The sequence below is a fragment of the Psittacula echo genome (assembly GCF_963264785.1).
Source record: "Psittacula echo genome assembly, chromosome: 27".
Classification (NCBI taxonomy): Eukaryota; Metazoa; Chordata; class Aves; order Psittaciformes; family Psittacidae; genus Psittacula; species Psittacula echo.
Genome location: NC_137762.1, coordinates 3542842 through 3562615, shown reverse-complemented (window position 1 = coordinate 3562615; position 19774 = coordinate 3542842). Strand labels below are relative to the sequence as shown.

The window sequence follows — 19774 nt, the reverse complement described above, 5'->3', positions numbered from 1 at the left end:
CCAGGACCCCCCCAAACCCCAACCCTGGTAAATTCCCACCTCTTCCCAAACCCCATCCCCTTTGCAAGCCCCGTGTCCCCCAGTTTGCTGGCTGGGTGCAAGGGGAGCCCCCAGCTCTGCAGCACCCACCAGATCCCACCCGGAGCAGCCCTCCTGACCCCGGCTCGGCGCCGGCTCATCAAGCCCCTAACACAGCATTTCATCAGCATAAATGAATACATTAATCACCACATTAACGGGAACACCCCGGGGCAGCACAAAGGGCTCCATTTGTTCCCCTTCACACCACCCCCCCCATTATCCACTTTTCCTCCAGGAACACGCTTGGGATAGAGCCCTGGTGCTGACCCCGCCGCCTGCCAGGGCTCGGGACCACCCCAAAGCCTTTCCAGTGGGAGCTGGAGCGGGAGCAGCGCCTGCTTCCCGCGGGAAGCCACAGGAATAATTCAGGAGGCTCCATCTTCCCAGCATAGCATTAGCTCCAGCTCCAGCCTCCCACTGTAATATGCAGGAGGCTGAGCCCGGCGTGCCGGCCGCCCGGAATCCCGCTCCCATGTGGGGCTGCACATCCCAGGGATGAGCAGATCCATGGGCTCCTGCCCTCCGCTGGCTTTGGATCCCACGGCTGGAGCTGCTCTGAAAAGGGGGATTCTTGATTTCCATGGGATGAACAGAACCTGCGGACAGATGTGGAGTCCCAAAGGGAGGATGCACGGAGCCACCAGCACCCCCTTGTGCGCAGCAGCACCTTCCTGCCTGGAAAAGGGGAAATATCCCCCCCAGATGGGTTCAGACTGAGACAGGGGAAGGTCAGGTTGGAGATAAGGAAGAAGCTCTTCCCTGTGAGGGTGCTGGGACATTGGAATGGGTTGAATGGAGAAGGTTTGGATGCCCCATCCCTGGCAGTGTTCAAGGCCAGGTTGGACACAGGGGCTTGGAGCACCCTGCTCCAGCGGAAGGGGTCCCTGCCCATGGCAGGGGTTGGAGCGGGAGGAGCTTTAAGGTCCCTCCCAACCCAAACTATTCCATGATTCCATGATCCTAAGATCATGGAGCAGATCCTCCTGGAAAACATGCTAAGGCACATGGACAACAGAGGGGGACTGGTGACAGCCACCATGGCATCTCTAAGGGCAGGCCTTGGCTGGCAAATGTGGTGGCCTTCTATGATGGAGCCACAGTGTTGGTGGATAAGGATGGAATTTACCTGGATTTGTGCAAGGCATTTGACACTGTCCTGCACAACATCCTTGTCTCTAAACCGGAGAGACATGGATTTGATGGACGGAGCACTTGGTGGATAAGGAATTGCCTGGATGGCCCGTGCAGAGTTGTGGTCAATGGCTCGATGGCCAAGAGGAGATGGAGTGGCAGGGGCTGGAACTGGATGCGCTTTAACCCAAACCATTGCAGGATCCTGGGATTCCTGCAGGGACAATGGGATACGGGGATCACACCGGCCACGTGTGGCTGCCCTCCAGTGCCAAGCGTGAGGGTGACCCTGGGAGGCTGCGGGGCTGCAGTCGGAGTTCCCAGGCCACGGATGTGATTTGCTCCGGGTGTCTCCAGGGGGGAATGTGCTACCGGAGGCTCCGACTCCTGCTGCTCAGGTGAGCTTCCAGGCAGGATCCCGCAGCCTGTGCGAGGTCTGGGAATTAACCCCGGCGCAGGGACTCTGCCAAGCTGCGCACTGGGGGCCGGAGCGAAGAAACCAGCAGCACAAAAGGAACTCAGGTGCAACTTTCACCTTGTCACTGCCTAATTAAAAGGAAGATGAAGCTATTCCTGTAATTGCAAAGCTCATTAGAAGCACAGGTGCAGTTCTGCGGCTTTTGAAGGCAACTTTTAGCCCAATTAGAGCATCACGGAATCATTAAAGAGAAAGGAAGCAGAGAAGATGCTCATCTTCATTCTGTATCTGGTTTAGAATTGGAACTTCCTTCTTAGCTCCCGGCAGGAAAAGAGGAGGGAAGGCACAAAAACTCCAACGTAACAGCTCAGCACCTCTCGAAAACAAGCAGGGCTTGAGAAAGCCAAATCAGTTTTCCTTCTTTCCCATCCCTGTGAGCTGGATGAATCCCACCATCCCTGCAGAAAGAGCTGATGGACTGAGTCCCTTTCTCACCACACCTGGAATAACAGAATGGATTGGGTTGGGAGGGACCTTAAAGCTCCCCCAGCTCCAACCCCTGCCAGGGCAGGGACCCCTTCCACTGGAGCAGCTTGCTCCAAGACCCTGTGTCCAACCTGGCCTTGAACACTGCCAGGGATGGGGCAGCCACAGCTTCCCTGGGCACCCTGTGCCAGCGCCTCAGCACCCTCACAGGGAAGAGCTTCTGCCTAAGAGCTCAGCTCAGTCTCCCCTCTGGCAGGTTAAAGCCATTCCCCTTGGCCTGTCCCTACAGGCCCTTGTCCCAAGCCCCTCTCCAGGTTTCCTGCAGCCCCTTTAGGCACTGGAGCTGCTCTAAGGTCTCCCCTTCAGGAGCCTTCTCTTGTCCAGGCTGCCCCAGCCCAGCTCTCTCAGCCTGGCTCCAGAGCAGAGCTGCTCCAGCCCTCGCAGCAGCTCCATGGCCTCCTCTGGGCTCATTCCAACAGGTCCAGTCCTTGTGCTGCTGCCCCAGAGCTGGCTCAGGACTGCAGGGGGGGTCTGATGATAATAAATCATAACAAGAGATCATAAAAAGTTTTGTGTGCTCTTCTAGCTGGTTTTGGACAGGCCATAAAGCTTCCCACGGCAAGCAACGATACCTGCTGGAAACAGGTGAATAACCACCACCAGGCTATGGAAGGATGAGAAGAGAGGTGGGATTCCACACAGCTAAGGAGCCTGAGGAATCAAATGGGGCTTTCAATCATAAGATACTGACAACCACAGCGCTCTTCCCATCACCCGTGAGGGAACGGCCACATTAGCACGGACCTAGCAGCGAAAGAAGTGCAAACCCAGCGCGTGGCTGCACCCACCCCACGTCCCTCCCTGCGTGCACAGGAGGGTCTCTTGGCTGAGCATCACCTGCGCTGACCCAGCCCCTCCGTCTTGACCGAATGCAATGCCTTTAGCACCGACGAGCCCCGGCCGCTGCAGCCCCACGCAGCTCCAGCCCCAGCGCCGAGCGCGTCATTACCAGCCTCATTAGGCACAGGAAAGCAAATGAAAGCAGCTCGGCCCAGCCCTGCCCAGAGCCTGCTTTGCATATGCTGTACTGGCATGATGAATATTTAAATGCTTCCATCTCATTGGATCCAGGCTCATTTCCATACATTGCCATAACGCCTAATACAATGCACATCGGGAAAGGGCTCTCGGTGCATTTTAATGCTGCTTGAAGGGGAATTGACTTTAGGAGGGCTGGAAAGCTTTTTCTGCCTGCAGGAAAAGAGCTCTTTTCGGAAGGGGGGGATTAATGCACTGGGTGACAGGAAGAGCTCCGAAACTAAACTGCTGACTGCAAGAATGTGCCCTTTGTTCCGGAGCTCCTCTGTGACGACAGCTCCTGCCCAAAGGAACAGCGCAGCTTCCCTGGCCATGCCCACAAGCACCCGCAGCCATGGGGCAGAGGAGGCTCTGCACCTGACCCTGCCCCTTCTGCCACGTCTGATTTGCTCCAGGAAGGCCTCCAGCCCCACACATGCCACGGAGATGCTTATTCCAGCTGTTCCAGGAACTGTCCCGGAACAAGCAAGCCAGGACTTTGGCTCCCCCATGGCAAAGCGACGCCAGCTGCACACAAACGTCCTGAGCCTGAGCTTAAGCACAGGGGGGTTTAACGCAGGTTTGTTGGTGCTGGGATAGATCCAGCCTCAGCCTCGCTTCTCGCCTCCGAGCTGGAAACAGGCTCCCAGGTTTCCATGAGAACTTCCAGGCCGTGGCGTGGCGTTGGGTGAAATCCTGTCCTGGCAAAGGCAAGGAGAGAACCCCCTGGATTTCAGGGGGGGGGGAGGAAGGAGAGCACTTCCCATGGTGGAAGCCATCAGGCAGTAATTAACAACTGCTTCTTCATTACTCCTATGCAATTAATTATAGCCCTGCACGCAGAGGGTGCTCCCTGCCTCCAAGTACCTCTTCACCCTGATTACACACAGTAAAGTTTCACAGATCTGCTCATAAGGGCACTGCAATGAGCTCAGTTTTGACTGCTGCTTCAGCTTTGCTGCGCTAAGGAGCAAACAACGGGGATTATCCCACACACTCTGCTTCAATAACCCTGGGCTGTGGAAATAAGGACTTCCAGCTCATCCCAACAGGCAGACTCAGCCATTTAGGCTTTAGAAGCATAGAAGCCGAGAATCAACCAGGGTGGAAAAGAGCTTCAAGATCAAGTCCAACCATTCCCCAGCCCTGCCAAGGCCACCCCTAACCCATGGCACTGAGGCCTCGTCCCCACAGGGTGTGAACCCTTGCAGGGCCGGTGCCTGCAGCCCTGCCCTGGGCAGCCTGTTCCAATGCCTGAGCACCCTCTGGGGCAGGAATTGTTCCTCAGCTCCATCTAAACCTGCCCTGGTGCAGCTTGAGGCCGGTTCCTCTTGTCCCATCCCTTGTTCCTTGGGAGCAGAGCCCAGCCCCTCCTGGCTCCATCCTCCTCTCAGGCACTTGTAGGGAGCCATCAGGTCCCCCCTGAGCCTTCTCTTCTCCATCTGAACCCCCCAGGTCCCTCAGCCCTTCCCCATCACCCTTGGGCTCCAGGCCCTGCACCAGCCCCATTGCCCTTCTCTGGCCCCGCTCCAGCCCCTCAAGGTCTCTCTTGCAGTGAGGGGCCCAGAGCTGAGCACAGGACTCGAGCTGCAGCCTCACCAGTGCCCAGCGCAGGGGCACAATCCCTGCCCTGGCCCTGCTGCCGCACTGGTGCTGAGCCAGGCCAGGATGCTGGGGGCTCCCTGGCTGCTTGGGCACAAGGTGCTCATGCAGCACAAGGACCATTCAGGATGAGTCAGAGCTTTTCACTTAATTCAGTGGGGTTTTTCCCCCCCCTTGGAGTCCCAGGAGGGCCCTTAACGGAGGTGATCAGCAGTGAAAATGCATCTGAAAACAACCCCAAAGGATGTGAAGGCAGGGGCCTCCCAAACAGCCCGGCTCCACTGAATGCGAACCCATTCTCCTCGCCTTTCCCACCTCGCAGAGCGCTTCATGCTTCCTTTGCAAGGAAGTTTTCCGCGTAATGAGAGGGGGAGAGTGGGAAAAAGCCCATTTGTTGGAATAACTCAGGGTCTGAAGCCAGGAGCTGCTGAAGGGGCTTAATCCTGAGCAGATCCTGCGAGCCCTGGGGCTGGGTTTGGGAACACACACGCTCTGCCCTTCACTTCCTTTGCTCACACTTTACACCCCCCCATTCCACGTTTCCCAGGGCAGATTTCCAGCCACCTCCTCTCCCACTTTCAAGGGTAATTTTCCAATTATTCGTATTATTTTTTCCAGTTCCTGCACAGCTGCAAGGTGAAGGACATCTCCAGGCATGAATTATTGATGGAGCCCTCCCAGGCACACCAGGCAGCGTGCATATTCATCAGGCAGGCGGTACATTATTCATGAGGAGGTCACTTAAATAGGGAGGAGAACAATGATCTTCTTGATTGAGATGCCTGGAAACGAGCTTGGCAAAGAGCTGTGCCCTTCAACTCTGGCCCAAACGCAGCCAGAAAGTTTATCACAGGGGGGGTGTACACTTTCTTGTGCTCTTTTCATTGCTGTCGATATACATCACTGTTCTGCACAAGGCTTCGCATAGAACTGGGTTCCCCCATACCTTCTGTGCACAGCTCCAGCCCTCCAACTGCACCTTCTGCTGGCAGATCAGCAGCACGCAGCACCTGCAGCAGAGTTTTGTGATGTGTTTAAGCCCCATAACTCACCCCAGATGCATTAAGGTCATTACTAGAAGCCTCCCTCCCCTCCTTTCACCCCATGGTGTTTTTAAGCCAAACAGACGCCAGAGCTTTGTTGAACAGGACTGGACGATGACTGCAAGCTCCTGCAGATGCAGCCCTAAATACAAGGCAAAAGAGTGCTTGAAACAAAGAGGTGCTCTCTTTCTTTCCATAAACCCACTGAGGCCTCTCCTGTGCTGGTGCTGGATGAAGGGGAACAGGGGGGCAGAACAAGCCTGAGGAATGCACATACACGGCCCCATCTTCTGCTACCTGGCAGCATTTTGGCTCCACTTGGGGCAGGAAGGGGAGACTGTGGTCGCTTCAGTGGCTTTTGTGCCCCACATGCATTGGGGGAGACCATGCTGATGCCAACGGGTCCCATGGCAGGACGGCACCGCCCAAAAGAAGGGCCTCTATGGACTCCTTGCTGCAGAGAGGGGGAAATGTGCTCCTGTGGAGGGCCCTGGGGAGGACTCAGGCCTTGTACCAACAACCCCAAGGGCACGGCTTAGCAGAACCAACGTACCCTGGCGCTGAGGCTGCTGTGAGCACAGGCGCCGTGCTGAGGAGCCGCTCTGCCCGCTGAGGCTTCTCAGGCCTTAGGGCTTCATTCAGCTTCCCAAGACTTGGAGGTTACCAACCCTTCCATTGATCTTTTATGCATGAGCTCGGAGGCAGCTTCTTCCACGGGGTGCTCAGGTGGGAGCAGGGGAGCACGGGGGTCCCTCAGCCACCACCAGTGCTGCCCTGGCAGGGCAATGGCGCTGGGTCCCCCTGGACCCTGGTTATGGTCCCCCCTCAATACTGGCGCCTCCAAACCCCGCAACCCCAAGGCCCAGGCCTCTCCCTACCCGGGACCCCCATTCCCCTCCCCAGCTCCACTCAGAGGCCCCCGCACCGCTCGGGACCCCTCCAGGCCTCTCACCCCTTGGGCCTACCCGGAGGCTCCCCAACCCCGGTCCTGCTTACGGGCCCCTTCCACCCCCATGCCCTCTCTGCTCCCTGCTTGAGGACCCTGCTTAGGAACCGCTTTCACCGCTGGAGCTCCCCCCCTGCCCCGCCTCCGGCCTCTACGCGCAGGCGCCCCCCCCCCGGCCCCCGCCGGCCCCTTTAAGAGCGCTCGGCCTCGCCCCGCGCGCGATGACGTCACGGCGCACGCCTGCGCGCGGCGCACGCTTCCTGCCCCCACCCCACCCACCACCCCCCCACACTTCCCCCCTTCCGCGGCCTTCCCCCTCCCGCAGCGCCGCGGTGACACCGAGCGGGGAGCGCGCGGCGCGGGCACAGCGGGACCCGCCGGAGCCGCCGCCGCCATGAACGGCAAAGGCAAGGGCAAGGGACCGGGGGCGCGCCCCGTTCCACCGGGACACCTCACACCACCCCCCCCCCCCCCCAACCCCGCACCGGGCAGCGCCGCTCCGGGACGCGGCCCCTTTAAGGGCGGCGGCGCCGCCGCAGCGCGTGACCGCGCGAGCGGGCGGGGCGGCCAATGGGAGCGGGGCGGGGGGCGCGCGCGGGGCGCCATGGCAACGCGCGCGCCTTGGTCCGGCTTTAACCCTGTGGGCGCCGGAAGGGGGGGGGGAACCCCTCCCCTTGTGACGTAGGACGGGGCTGCGGTGTGAGACGTAAAGGATCCCCCCTATTACGTACGAGCTGAGGTGGGGGCACCCCCCCCCCAGCTGACGTAGGGGATGCTCCGGGGGGGGGACCCCGGGGGTGGGCGTGTGACGCAGGGGGGATAGAAGGGGGCGTGCTGAGGTGTGGGAGACCCCCCCGCTGACGTAGGGAATCCCCTGGATGACGTCAGAATGGACCCCATCTTATGGCGGGTGCGGGAGCCCCTCTGGGTGACGTAACGGGGGGGGGGGCGGTCGGGGTGGCACAAGGGGGACCCCGGGATGACGAGGGGGGGTGTTCGCAGTGGGGGAGATCCCTTTGCTCTGGGGGCAACGTGGATGGGGGGCAGTTCTCCCCACACACAGCGGCGGGAGTGGGGCAGGGGCACCCGGGGGGGCCATGGGGTAGCCGGGGGGGACACCATCAGCCCCCCCGGGCCAGAGGAAGGGGCTGAGTTTGGGCTGTGAAGCAGAGGTGATGGGTGGTACCACCCCCCCCGCCCCCCGAAACCTGGGTCTGACCCCCCTGTTCCCTGCAGGACAATATCCCACCCAGCCCTCCTACCCTGTGCAGGCTCCGGCCAGTGCCGCCGTGTACCCACAGAGCGTGCCCCTGCCACAGCCGCCACCCTACACAGACGCACCTCCTGCTTATTCCGAGGTAGGTGGGATGCTGCTCTGAAGGCTTTGTTTTGTCATGGAATGGGTTGGGTGGAAGGGACCTTAGAGCTCCTCCAGCTCCAAGCCCAGGGCAGGGACACCTTCCACTACATCGTGTGCTGGGCTGCACCCCCAGAGCGTGAGCAGCGGCTCAGGGATCCTGCCCCTCTGCTGCGGGAAGGGGAGACCCCCCCTGCAGTCATGACCCACCTCTGGGGCAGCAGAACAAGAGGGACGTGGAGCTGATGGAGCGAGGCCAGAGGAGGCCATGGAGATGCTGCGAGGGCTGGAGCAGCTCTGCTCTGGAGCCAGGCTGAGAGAGCTGGGCTGGGGCAGCCTGGAGAAGAGAAGGCTCCTGAAGGGGAGACCTGAGAGCAGCTTCAGTGCCTAAAGGGGCTGCAGGAAACCTGGAGAGGGGCTTGGGACAAGGGCCTGTAGGGACAGGCCAAGGGGAATGGCTTGAACCTGCCCGAGGGGAGACTGAGCTGAGCTCTTAGGCAGAAGCTCTTCCCTGTGAGGGTGCTGAGGCGCTGGCACAAGGTGCCCAGGGAAGCTGTGGTCGAAGAAGCTGAGGTCCCTCACAACTCACAGCATTCCATGAATTACGTCTCTCAACTTCCCTGCGTGGCTTCTTTTCTCCCCAGCTTTACCGTCCCAGCTTTGTGCCGCTGGGGGCTGCCACCGTGCCCACCATGTCTGCAGCGTACCCGGGGGTCTTCCTGCCCATGGCCCAGTCGGTGGCTGTGGGTCCGCTCAGCTCCTCGGTCCCGATGGCATACTATCCTGTGGGACCGGTTTATCCCCCGGGATCGACGGTCCTTGTTGAAGGTGGCTTTGATGCCGGAGCGAGGTTTGGAGCTGGTGGAACCGCCAGCATCCCTGTGAGTATAACTTTGTCTGCAGAACTGTATGTCCCGTCCCTGGCAGTGCTCAAGGCTCAGGGGCTTGGAGCAACCTGCTCCAGTGGAAGGGGTTGGAACTGGAGGAGCTTTAAGGTCCCTTCCATCCCAACCTATTCCACGATTCTATGATTGTAAACCCCTGCGTGCTTCAGCGTTGGATGTTTGCAGAGATGTGGGGGAGATGTCCTTTGTTTCGTGAGGAAAACATATCTTAACCTGATCCATCATTTGGGCCAAGAGTAGGCTCCTACTTGTGTCTAACCTGGGGGCTCCCATCAGCTCCTGGGCTCTATCTTTGCTTGGTTAGCAACAGACTGGGAGTGATGGCTTTGTCCCAGTGACCTCAGCTACCCCCTGCCTCTCCTTTCTCTCTCTTCCAGCCCCCCCCTCCTGGCTGTCCCCCCAACGCCGCCCAGCTGGCTGTAATGCAGGGAGCCAACGTCTTGGTGACACAACGGAAGGGCAACTTCTTCCTGGGAGGCTCAGACGGCGGCTACACTATCTGGTGAAGAAGGAAGGGGAAGGGGGGGAGAGGGGGGGCTACATTTGTGTAAGGAAAGACATCACATTCTGTCAGCACTTCTCACGATGTAACTGCTTTAGTCCATATTAACCTGAAGTTGCAGAGTAGACACGAAGCGGTGAGGTGCCTCCTGGTTTGGTGCCTGCAGGCACGTTGAGGTGAAGCGCGAAGCCCTGGTGATGCTGGTGGTGCCTCTGCTGGAGCGGGAGGGGGGATTAATCCATGGGATGAATGGGAGCTCAGCAGCCCTGCCTCTTCCTTTCATTCACCACAGCGCTGAGCTCATAGGAATCAGCTCCTTCCACACTGGCTTTGGGATGGATGAGGGAGCGGATCCGCTTCCCCGTTCCCTTCCTGCTCTTCTGGGTCCATTGCACCCAGAGCCACAACCACCCGGGCTTCCCTTCCACCGAAGCAAAGGGGCTGGGGAGAACAGCGATTCCCAGCAGCAGGCAGGGCACCCTGGCACATCTTCCTTCCTGACCTCACTGAGGATGAATCCTTCCTTCCTGGCCTCACTGAGGACGGATCCCTGGGAGCGCTCCCTGCTCGCCCATCGCTTCCCTCCAGGCAGGTTTGCAGCTGGCGGCTCATGGGATTGGTTTTAGACACTCCAAGTAACCTTGGATTTCTTTGCACACTAGATCTAATCAAAGCCATGCTTTGGTGCCAGAAACACAATGCAGCTCATGTTCCTTTCATTCAGTGCTAATGAGGCTTTTAGAGCGATGCTTAATAACCAACCTTCTTCCTTGCTTTCAAACTCCACTGGTGTCTTGACACCAACACTCCTTCAGGCTGTTGTTCAAACAGAGCGGGTGGTTACCATCTGCCCGCGGGTGCGCAGCATCTGTCCATCAACACCCGGATGAGCCGGGTCAATGGCTTGGTTTCTGAATGCATACTTTAAAAACAATGAAGTCTTATTAGGGGTAAGAAGAATATTTCAGGGATCCTTTGTGTTTTGGGTTTGGTTTTGAGGTGTTTTTTTGTTGTCGTTGTTGTTGTTTTATGAAGACAAATACCACATTCAGATATATTTTATCTTGAGGTTTCAGTTGAATCTAAACCTGTCTTGTCCCTGTTGTGTTTAACCATCAACTGACTGTTAGGAAGCTCGGCATTACGTCTCTCTCTGTATACACTGTGGTGCACTTAACTTGTGGATTTTTTTATACTAAAAAGACGTAGAATAAAGACTATTTTGAAAATTTGACTGAAGGAGCCACTTTGCATTAGCTCCCAGATAAACCCCCTTGGCGCTGGCCATCGCAAGCCTCAGGGCTTCTGCATTGATTTCCTCTTCACTGGCGAGCTTCCTCCTTTGAGGGGGTTTTGGGGCTTGGTTTAAAGGAGGAAGTGCCTTGAGCAAGGAGCAGACGAGGGATGGGAGGAACTGCCCCTTGCCCCTGCTTTGTTCTGAGCACAAGCAGAGGGAAACCACTCTCCACCTGCCTGAGCCCATGGGCAGGTGCTAAAGCTGCCTCTGGATGAAGCCAACCCCGAGCCCTCTGAGGTCAGGGATGAGCAGCCCCAGGGTTTGTGGGCTGCAGTGGGGCTTTCACTGCATGACCCATCAGCCTGTTTTACCTGTAGGCTTCACCTTCACCTCCAACTCAGCCGAGTCCATCACCCCATCCCATAAGAGGAACTTCATGTGGGGTTTGAGCTAAGGGCAAAGAAAATAACAGGGACTCAGTTTGTCACTGGGTTGTATTTGAAGGCACTGCAGGGAGGGGCTGGGGGGTGCTGCTCTCCTCCTGCCCTTGGTGTGCTCCGGGCAGGCAGTGATGGGCAAAGCTCTGACACATCCCTGGGGGGTTTCCTTCCATGCTTGGCTTAATAAATTAAGGAAAACAATTAAAAAGCAGCTCGGAAATCCCCAACTCCAGGGAGTTCGGCCCCGAGAGCATGAGAGGTGCGCGCTGGAGCCCTGCCTTAGATGAAATACTCTTCTTTCTCTTTGGCTGGAGCATCCTCCATCTGCACCGCCACGTCGGTCTCTGCTGCCGGCTGCTCGTAGGTGAGGTAGCTGCCTTTGTTTCTGTACAGGTAGATGATGATCACCACCAGGACCGTCAGCAGGGTGAGGAACACCAACGTGATGACAACTGCCAGGAGAAAGCAGAGGGGGGAGCAGGGGGTAGCCCTTGGGTGGTTGGTACCGAGCTGCTCCTCGGTAAATGGGGTGGATGTGGCAAGAAGCCCTACCTGCGATGACCACGGTGTTGGCGTCCTCATGGAGAGGTGGAGAGTGAGCCTTCTTCAGGAAGGGGGTTGTCAGCTCTTCTTAGATCATAGAATCATGGAACGGTTTGGGTTAGAAAGCAGCTTAAAGCTCATTCAGTTCCAAGCCCCTGCCTCCTCCCACTAGAGCAGGTTGCTCCAAGCCCCGTCCAGCCTGGCCTTGAACACTGCTCTCCCACTTGCTTCATCAAACCAGGACAGAAGGAGGGAGGAGAAGGTGAGCAAGGCAGGTCCTGACCCAGCTCTGAGCCAGGCATAGCTGGACCGGGCAGGCAGTGGCCCTGGGCAAGGTCTCACCAGGGGTTCCATTGCAAGGACACAGGGCAGAGCTGTCCCGGGGCACTCACCTGCAGTCAGAGGGGGCTGATCCCCTTCCATGGCATCGGCTCCTCCCAGGGGAAGGTCTGGGCTCCTTCAGAGCTGCCAAAACCCAGCACACAAGTGATGAATTCACAGAGCACCCGGCGCAGGGCACGGCCGGGCAGCGCCAGCCGGAGCCAAGGGCTTGGTGGGGAGGTGAGGAGCGGGCTGGGGAACGCAGGAAAACCCCAGGCACTGACTCTGCGATTCCCTCTCAAGCTCGGAGAGCTTCAGATCGCCCCTAACTCCTCCCGGATCCTCCCGCTGCCGTCCCGGGGCCGATGCTGCAGCGGGAATGTTCTTCCTGCACTACGGAAGCTGCTAAACCACGACCTCCCTGCCGGCGGTGCCGAGCCCTCGGGATGCAGCGCACGGGCTGGGTGATGCTAAACCCGCAGCCGCACTGGGATTCATTGGTGCCCTCGTGACTCGGGGGTTGCACAACATCCCCCCAGCAGCAGTTTTGCTTTCGAGGGCTGCCACAGGAAGTGGGGAAGAGCATTTCCCCCTTCCCAGAGCGTGGGAGAGTTGTGGGGACCGTCTCCCACCAGGCAGGGACCAGCACCCAAGTCGCAGCCAGATCCCCAACAACTTCACCCCAAGCTCAAGCCCAGGCTGGCACAAGCCACCAGCTCAATAAACCCGGCTTCACTTTAAACCCAGCTTCGCTTTAAACACGGCTTAGCTTTAAACCCGGCTTCACTTTAAACCCAGCTTCACTTTAAACCCAGCTTTGCTTTAAACCCAGCTTCGCTTTAGATCCAGCTTCGCTTTAGATCCAGCCTTGCTTTAAACCCATCTTATTTTAAACACATCTTTTCTTTAATCCCATCTTTGCTTTAAACCCGGCTTCACTTTAAACCCAGTTTAATTTCAACCCAGCTTCACTTTAAACCCAGCTTTGCTTTAATCCCAGCTTCACTTTAAAGCTCATTGGGCTCCTCTGGTGGCGATGTCTGGGCGCCAGGGAGCTTAAATGCACTTTCCAAAGCCAACCACAAGATTCCCCCGAGCGGCTTCGGGGCAGGACATGGGTCACATTCCCCCAGCATGGAAGCTTGGGATGGAAGGGAGAAGAGGAGAAGGTGCTGCTGGATGGGCAGGAGCCGGTGCAAGATGGGGACAGGGCTTCTTGGGAGTGTTCAGCGCTACCTATGGGAAACACAAACCAGTTCCATGCCCACAGCACCTGGAAATGGAGAGCTGGGACCCAGCAGAGGCTTAAACCGGGCGGGAAGGAGCACCATGCTCCAATCCCTGGGATGTGTTGCTGTGCCAAGGTTACCTCGCTGGGCCGGGATCCAGCCGGGATCCAGCTGCCGCGGGTCAGAGCCTCCGGGGGCTGACAGGGAGCAGTGACTCACGTCCCGGCGCACCGGATCCCCATGGATCTCTATTTGTTTTTCAAGCCACGCAGGGGTTGTATAAGAACCACCCCCTAATCTTCCTCATTCTTGCTCTCATGCCAAGTTGCTCAAGAGCTGTTCCCACAGCAAAGCTCCCTAAAACCTCCATGCGGGATACTCCGCTCACAGCCCTTCATCCCCATTCCCGGTGAATGGAGGCCGGGATGTGCAGAACATCCCTGCAGCTCACCCCCACCTCTCCTCCGCGCCCCACGCTGGGTATCCCGGGAGCAGCGTTCCCCTCTCCTCTGCACCCGATGGATTCCCTGTTTCTGCCTCTCTCTGCAGCAAGATCAACCCCTTCACCTCCGCATCCACCCGAAACCCACCTGGAAGCCCTTGTCCCACATCCGACATCTCGGTGTCACCGGCACCCAGCCTTGAGCATCCTTCGTGGCCTCCCCGTCCAAACCCCCCCCCCCCGAACGCTCCATGTCCGGGTCCCCTCGCCCCTACCTGCGCCCGCCGAGCCTGGCCCGCGGCTGCCGGCACCATGTGCGGCTCCGAGTGCGGCCCGAGCCGAGGCGTTGCCCTTTTCCTGCCTCACCTTTCCAGTCCGGCAGCAGCAGCGACGGAGCCGGGAACACCTCTCCCGTTAACCCCTTGCGTGCTGAGGAGCCGGCCCGGGGATGGGGGGGGACCGGATGGAGCAGCCTGAGGAAAGGGACTTGGGGTCCCCATGAGCCGGCGTCAAGGAGTGCTTGAGCCCAGAGCCCCCCCCGGTGCGGGGCTGCACCCCCAGAGCGGGAGCAGCAGCTCCGGGAGGGGATCCTGCCCCTCTGCTGCGGGAAGGGGAGACCTGAGAGCAGCTCCAGAGCCTAAAGGGGCTGCAGGGAACCTGGAGAGGGGCTTGGGACGAGGGAGGCAGGGACAGGGCAAGGGGAATGGCTTGAACCTGCCCGAGGGGAGACTGAGCTGAGCTCTTAGGCAGAAGCTCTTCCCTGGGAGGGTGCTGAGGCCCTGGCACAGGGTGCCCAGAGAAGCTGTGGCTGCCCCATGGCTGGCAATGTTGGACACAGGGGCTTGGAGCACTCTGCTCCAGTGGAAGGGGTCCCAGGAGCTGGATTGGAGCTGGAGGAGCTTTCAGGTCCCTTCAACCCAAACCATTCCATGGTTCCATGAAGCTCTTGCCCCGGGGCACCAAATGGCAGTGGGATTTTGCTTTGATGTGTGGGATGTTTGCAGCAGGGGGGGTGAGTTCGGGCCCTGTCTGGTTTGTGCACGGCAGTACATTCCCTGGAGCCGGCAGAACTGGCTCCACGCCTTCTCCCTGAGTCACAGCGGCGCCGGGCGCTGACAGCAGGGCGACAAATCCCTCCTGCACTCGGCTTCGGGCACCATAAAGCCACAGGCGGGGACCCCCCCGCACTCCCATGGCCCCCAGGGAAGGGCTATTGCAGGGTGGAGATCGACCACCTCCTGTCACCGCCTTTTCTGCCTTTATTCCAGCCGGGATGGGGGTGGAAGCACATCACGGGTATGGTGGAAGAGCGTTATCTGCTGGTGGCACCCAGAGGCACCGGTTCTGGGCTCAGAGGGAGGTGAGGGTCTCGCTGGGGTCCTGGGGGGGGCTTGCTGCTGGTGGCGGGTCCTGGCTCTCATCCTGCTCTGGCATCCCGGGACAGCCTTGCTCCTGGCAGGGACACAGAGGCGATGCTGAGCTGGGTGGGATGGAGCCCTTGTGCTTGGATTAAACTGGATCCAAGAAGGACCCAGTCCGGATGGGGGGGGGGGGGGGGCAGGTCAGCATCTGCCCCCACGGTGCCACAGCACCCACCTCGGTTGTGGAGCCGGAGGAGGAGCCGGGGTCCCCAGTGCAGCCACTCGCTGCCATGTCGAGGGCCGAATCCAGCCCCATCTGCCAACAGAGGAGGGTCACTGGATTTGCCCCATGGATCCCCACCGGCCACCCCCCAGCAGGATCTGAGTCTCTGAACAAGCCGGGGATCCCCCCAGCATCACTGCCCCCACCACGGCATCTCCCTCCCCATCAGCAGAGCTCCCTCACCTGAGTCCTGGCCACCTTGGGCTCGATGTCCATCACCTCCACGCTCTCCTCGGAGTCACTGCTGGGCCGGCACGGCTCCAGCTCACCCCCCAGCGATGGACACGCGTCGGGACCCGGCTCATGGCAGGGAACACGCACTGGGGACCGCGGCTCCATGGGACAAGCCCGCCCCTGCGCAGGGGTGGCCGTGCCATGGGGGTCCGGCTGATGGGGGTCCCCTGTGTGGGCTGTGCCTTGCCCCGGCTCTGTCGGCGCGGTGCCGGCAGCCTGGGCAATGGCCTCGGATAGGATCAGCGACGCCAGGGAGGTGGCGATGCCCTCGGCGCCCCCCGATGTCGCCAGCTCTTGGGATGGAGCCTCAGGGCTGCGGCCAGGCTCCGGGGTCTCCTCGCTGGAGGTTGATGCTGTCTCCGAGAGGGACGCCCCGCTGGCGGGTGACGCGGGGGGTGGGCTGGGGACAGCGGTGCTCAGCTCCCCATTGGAGATGGCATCGGTGGCACCGCTGCCCGCGCCGGGGGACGTCGCCGTCGCCTCCACTTCCACCGTGGGCCCCCAGTCCGGTGCCTTCCCCGGGCAGGGGAATATGGCCGGGGGGCTCACCGGGGACGAGATGACCAGAGAGCGGCGGCTGCTGGGGGGAGGGAGGACAGGGGGGTTAAACCCACCTCGAACACCATCTACAAGCATCACCCTTGGGGTCCTCATGGGCGATGCTGCCCCATTTGGCACCACCAACCCAGCACCACCAAAGCACCCTCAACCCCACGCTGGGTGATGCTCACCCACCCCAGTGCCATAGGGCTGGGGGCTGCGTCACCCCATCTGCTTTATGGGGGGGCGATTAAGCCACTTGAAGCCCCCCTTTTGAAGCCCATCTACCTGGGGACGCCTTTGATGATGAAGACTTTGCTGGAGTGCTGCTTGTCCAGTTTGCTCATCACCTCGTAGAGGTCGCGGTTGAGCTGGGAGGGGAGGGAAGAAACACATGAGAGGGGCCCCCCCGGTGCCACCCATCACCAGCAGCACCAGCATCCTCGAGCTGCATTAAGTTACTGAGTTAAATGAAGAGCAATGAGGACTCGAGGTGCAGCCAGAGCACCAAGGGGTGGCTGTGAGGCTGCCGGGGGGGGTGAAGGGACCTTGCCCCCCACCTTGCTCATCTCCTTGTAGAAGACATCGCGGAGGTTGGAGATGTTCTGGAAGATGGTCACGTAACAGGCGATGCGGCTGGGGGGGGGGGGGAAACACGGCGGGAGCTGGGGGGGGGCTCGGGGATGCTGAGCCCCCATCCTCCTGTCCCGGGGTGGCCTCGCTGCAGCAGTGGTGCTGCCACCTCCCGGCTGTCACCGCAGCCTCCGCTGCCGGTCCCTTTGGGGACAAAATCCCCCTTTCTCCCTCCATGGGGGGCAAATGATGCCCCCCCCCCCCGCTTCCCCCGCCCGTGTGTGGGGCTCAGCGACCGCTTTTGAGGTCGTTGTGCTCAGATGATGCTTCCCGAGGGGTCCCACAGGGTCCGGGGGGCGCTGCCTTTGCCTCCCTCTTTGCACACAGGGAGCCGCGATGCCATCGGCTTCTGGGCAGGAGCATCCCCTGGGGTCGGACCGTGCCCCCCAGCCCTGCGGCACCCCCGGTACCTGCCATAGAGAACGGGCAGCTCCTCCCGAAGGTCCCGATTGAGGTCCTCAAACACAGCCTGGGCTTTATTAAACTCTTCCTCAGCCTGCGGGGAGGAACGGGGGGGCTGTGGCCGTGCGGGGACAGCAGGGGCAGGGGGTGCTGTGCCCGGGGGGGGGGATCCCGGGGGGGGGCAGGACCTTGGTTATTTTCGCCTCGTCCTTTTTCTTGGCGCTCTGCAGAGCTTCCAGGTGGTGCCGGGCGCTGTCGTAATCCACCAGCTTTCGGCCTCGCTTGGCGATGCGCTCCTGGGCAGGGGGCAAAGCTGAGCCAGGATCGGGCCCCTGCCCCCCCCCCCCCCCAGCACCAAGCCCTTTGGGGGTACCTTGAAGTCCCCGAACTGAGCCAGGTAGTTCTCCATCAAGCGCAGGGCTTGGTCGGCCAGCTTCGCCTCGTAGTCGTCCCACAGGAGGTTGTTGCTCTGTGAACAGAGAGGGGACAGGGCTACAACACCCGGACCCCCCCACAGCATCCCCCCGGCCGTACGTGCTGCGCTGCATCCACAGGGACCCCCCCGGCTCAGCTCCATGCTTGAATGGGACCCTTGGGGACCGCAGGGGCACGGCAAGGGGCTCACATCTGCGATGGCTTTCAGCTCCTCGTGGCCGTCCCAGTCGGAGCTGTAGATCTCCTGCAGTGTGTCGGCCACTCGCCGGGAGCTCTCGTGCATCACTGCAGCGGGGCAGGGATGGGACAGCGTTAAAGGGACTCAATGGAGCCTTTATTGGCTTCGATTCGTTATCCCGGGTAAGAGCATGCAGCTGATGCTCAATCCCCTCCGTGCTGCCCATGGGGCAGCAAAGCCCCTTACCCTTCACAGCACCAAGGAAAGCCTTGAGGTCCTTGTACAGTTTATTGCCTTCATTCTGCAAAGCAACGCAGCGGGGCCTGGGTCAGGGATGGGTGACCCCGGGGGGCAGCAGGGCCATGGGGTGATGTTGGGGTGTCCCCGTCCCCCCCATTCCCTGCTCCCCGTTGTAACCTGCTGCAGCTGGAAGTTGTAGGCGCTTTGCTCAAACTGCTCGTCCTTGGTCTCCACCGTTTTGCCCAGTTTCTGCAAAACCTGGGATGGAGAAAGGGGGAGATTGGGAAAAAGTCGGATTTCCAAACTGGAACAGAGGAGACTGAGATGAGCTCTTAGGCAGAAGCTCTTCCCTGTGAGGGTGCGGAGGCGCTGGCACAGGGTGCCCAGAGAAGCTGTGGCTGCCCCATCCCTGGCAGTGCTCAAGGCCAGGTTGGAGGCAGGGGCTTGGAGCAAGCTGCTCTAACGGAAGGTGTCCCTGGAGCTGGATTGGAGCTTTAAGGTCCCTTTATCCCAAACCATTCCCTGGTTTCATGATCCTATGAAGCGGCATCAACCCGGAGCCCAGCACTGCCCACCGGGCTCCAGCTCCTGTAGGAGCCAGGCTCAGCTCCATTCAGGGGCTGCCGAGGATGCGGCAGAGCCGATGCTGAGCTGGGGTTTGGGATGCAGAGTTTTGGCACATCCCTCGGTGCTTTTACTGTTTGGAGGAACACGGTGACTTTTTGGGTGCTCACCCACCACCCTACCCTATGAACCCCATAGGTGCAGCCCTGTGTGCCCCAGCGCGTCCATGGATGTCACCATGAGTGCAGGCAAAGGCCTGGGTGCTGCCTCTCTTTGCTGAGGATGAACAGGGTCTGTGGCCAAAGGCTGCTTCCTGCCGTGTCCAGGAAGACGCTGATGTCCCGGGAAGCAGCCAGAGCCTGGCCCCGGCTGATACAGCCGTGGGGAAGCCGAATTTAGCCCCGAGGCCCAGCCAGGAAACCTGGGACCCGGTGGGTTTGATGGGGCTGGGGCCTCGCCTGCCCCTGGCGCAGGAGCTGCTGCCTGTGGGGAGGCAATGGGAAAGATCTGCCCCCAACAGCCCCAAACCAGCCGAGAGTTGCCCCGTTCCTGCCCGCTTCCGGAGCCCTTCCCCCCCGCTTCCTGCACGGCCGGCACGGGCTCTGCCGGCATTCCCAGCACCGTCCCCAGCACCATCCCCATGGGGACCGGCCCTCCTGGCCAGCCCCAGGGACCCCCCCGCCCGCAGCACACGGCCCCCCCATCGCCTCCGGAAGGGGTTTTGGGTGGAAAACCCCCGCTTTTAGAGAAGCCAGCGGCTGCCAAAGCAGCCTGGAGGGACTTTGGGGAGATGCCATCAAGCCAAAAGCCTCGGAGCATCGATGCCGTCGACCCCGGAGCACCCACATTAACACCCTCCGAGCACCCCTGGGTGCTGAGCGGTGCCCACTGTGCCACCCCCTCCGTGCCAAGTAGAAACGAGAGGATAAAGCAGAGAAGGGGCTTCGGGGCTGGGGCTGGGGGGGCAGCATCGGACCCACCTTCTCCTGCGCCCGGCTGAAGCGCTTCTGGACCTGCCTGGCGAAGAGCCCGGCGCCGCTGCCCCTGCCCTCGGCCATGGCCGCAGCTCCGCTCCTGCCCGCGCCCGCCCGCTGCGGTTCGATGCTGTGGGTGGAGGAAGTTGGAGGCGAAGCATCCGCCGAGC

The 19774-nt window shown here is 60.3% G+C and overlaps 3 protein-coding genes across 4 annotated transcripts; 1 reads left to right on the top strand and 2 right to left on the bottom strand.

Annotated features, from left to right (window-relative positions):
* The first annotated feature begins 7069 nt into the window (after positions 1-7069).
* DAZAP2 (DAZ associated protein 2) lies at positions 7070-10782 on the top strand. The gene is made up of 4 exons (XM_080635476.1): positions 7070-7191; positions 8021-8142; positions 8786-9022; positions 9424-10782. The coding sequence occupies exons 1-4, from the start codon at positions 7179-7181 to the stop codon at positions 9550-9552; spliced, it is 501 nt and encodes a 166-aa protein (XP_080491602.1). The 5' UTR covers positions 7070-7178; the 3' UTR covers positions 9553-10782.
* A 579-nt stretch (positions 10783-11361) lies between these two features.
* Positions 11362-12191, bottom strand: SMAGP (small cell adhesion glycoprotein; the record flags this gene model as incomplete). The annotated part of the gene is made up of 3 exons (XM_080635467.1): positions 11362-11677; positions 11778-11855; positions 12161-12191. The coding sequence occupies 3 exons, from the start codon at positions 12189-12191 to the stop codon at positions 11505-11507; spliced, it is 282 nt and encodes a 93-aa protein (XP_080491593.1). The 3' UTR covers positions 11362-11504.
* Positions 12192-14999: 2808 nt separating this feature from the next.
* Positions 15000-19713, bottom strand: BIN2 (bridging integrator 2). 2 transcript variants are annotated; one of them, XM_080635449.1, is made up of 12 exons: positions 19611-19713; positions 18244-18324; positions 18073-18127; positions 17839-17933; positions 17587-17682; positions 17402-17509; positions 17222-17307; positions 16739-16814; positions 16467-16549; positions 15588-16218; positions 15357-15437; positions 15000-15212 (listed from the first exon to the last, which is right to left on the bottom strand). In XM_080635449.1, exons 1-12 carry the CDS (start codon positions 19686-19688, stop codon positions 15111-15113), a joined length of 1572 nt encoding a protein of 523 aa, XP_080491575.1. In that variant the 5' UTR covers positions 19689-19713; the 3' UTR covers positions 15000-15110. The 2 variants fall into 2 exon arrangements, with proteins under 2 accessions (XP_080491575.1, XP_080491576.1); XM_080635450.1 differs by having other exon boundaries at positions 15588-16215.
* Positions 19714-19774: the final 61 nt, after the last annotated feature.

What these genes read in the sequence shown, in the direction of transcription:
- DAZAP2 (XM_080635476.1), top strand. An exon ending in CACCTCCTGCTTATTCCGAG is followed by an intron (nt 8,143 to 8,785) that starts GTAGGTGGGATG and finishes TTTTCTCCCCAG; the next exon opens with CTTTACCGTCCCAGCTTTGT. An exon ending in GTGGAACCGCCAGCATCCCT is followed by an intron (nt 9,023 to 9,423) that starts GTGAGTATAACT and finishes TCTCTCTTCCAG; the next exon opens with CCCCCCCCTCCTGGCTGTCC.
- BIN2 (XM_080635449.1), bottom strand. Translation starts at nt 19,688, where the DNA reads ATGGCCGAGGGCAGGGGCAGCGGCGCCGGGCTCTTCGCCAGGCAGGTC. An exon ending in ACGAGGCGAAAATAACCAAG is followed by an intron (nt 17,308 to 17,401) that starts GTCCTGCCCCCC and finishes TCCTCCCCGCAG; the next exon opens with GCTGAGGAAGAGTTTAATAA. An exon ending in TCTACAAGGAGATGAGCAAG is followed by an intron (nt 16,550 to 16,738) that starts GTGGGGGGCAAG and finishes CTCCCCTCCCAG; the next exon opens with CTCAACCGCGACCTCTACGA.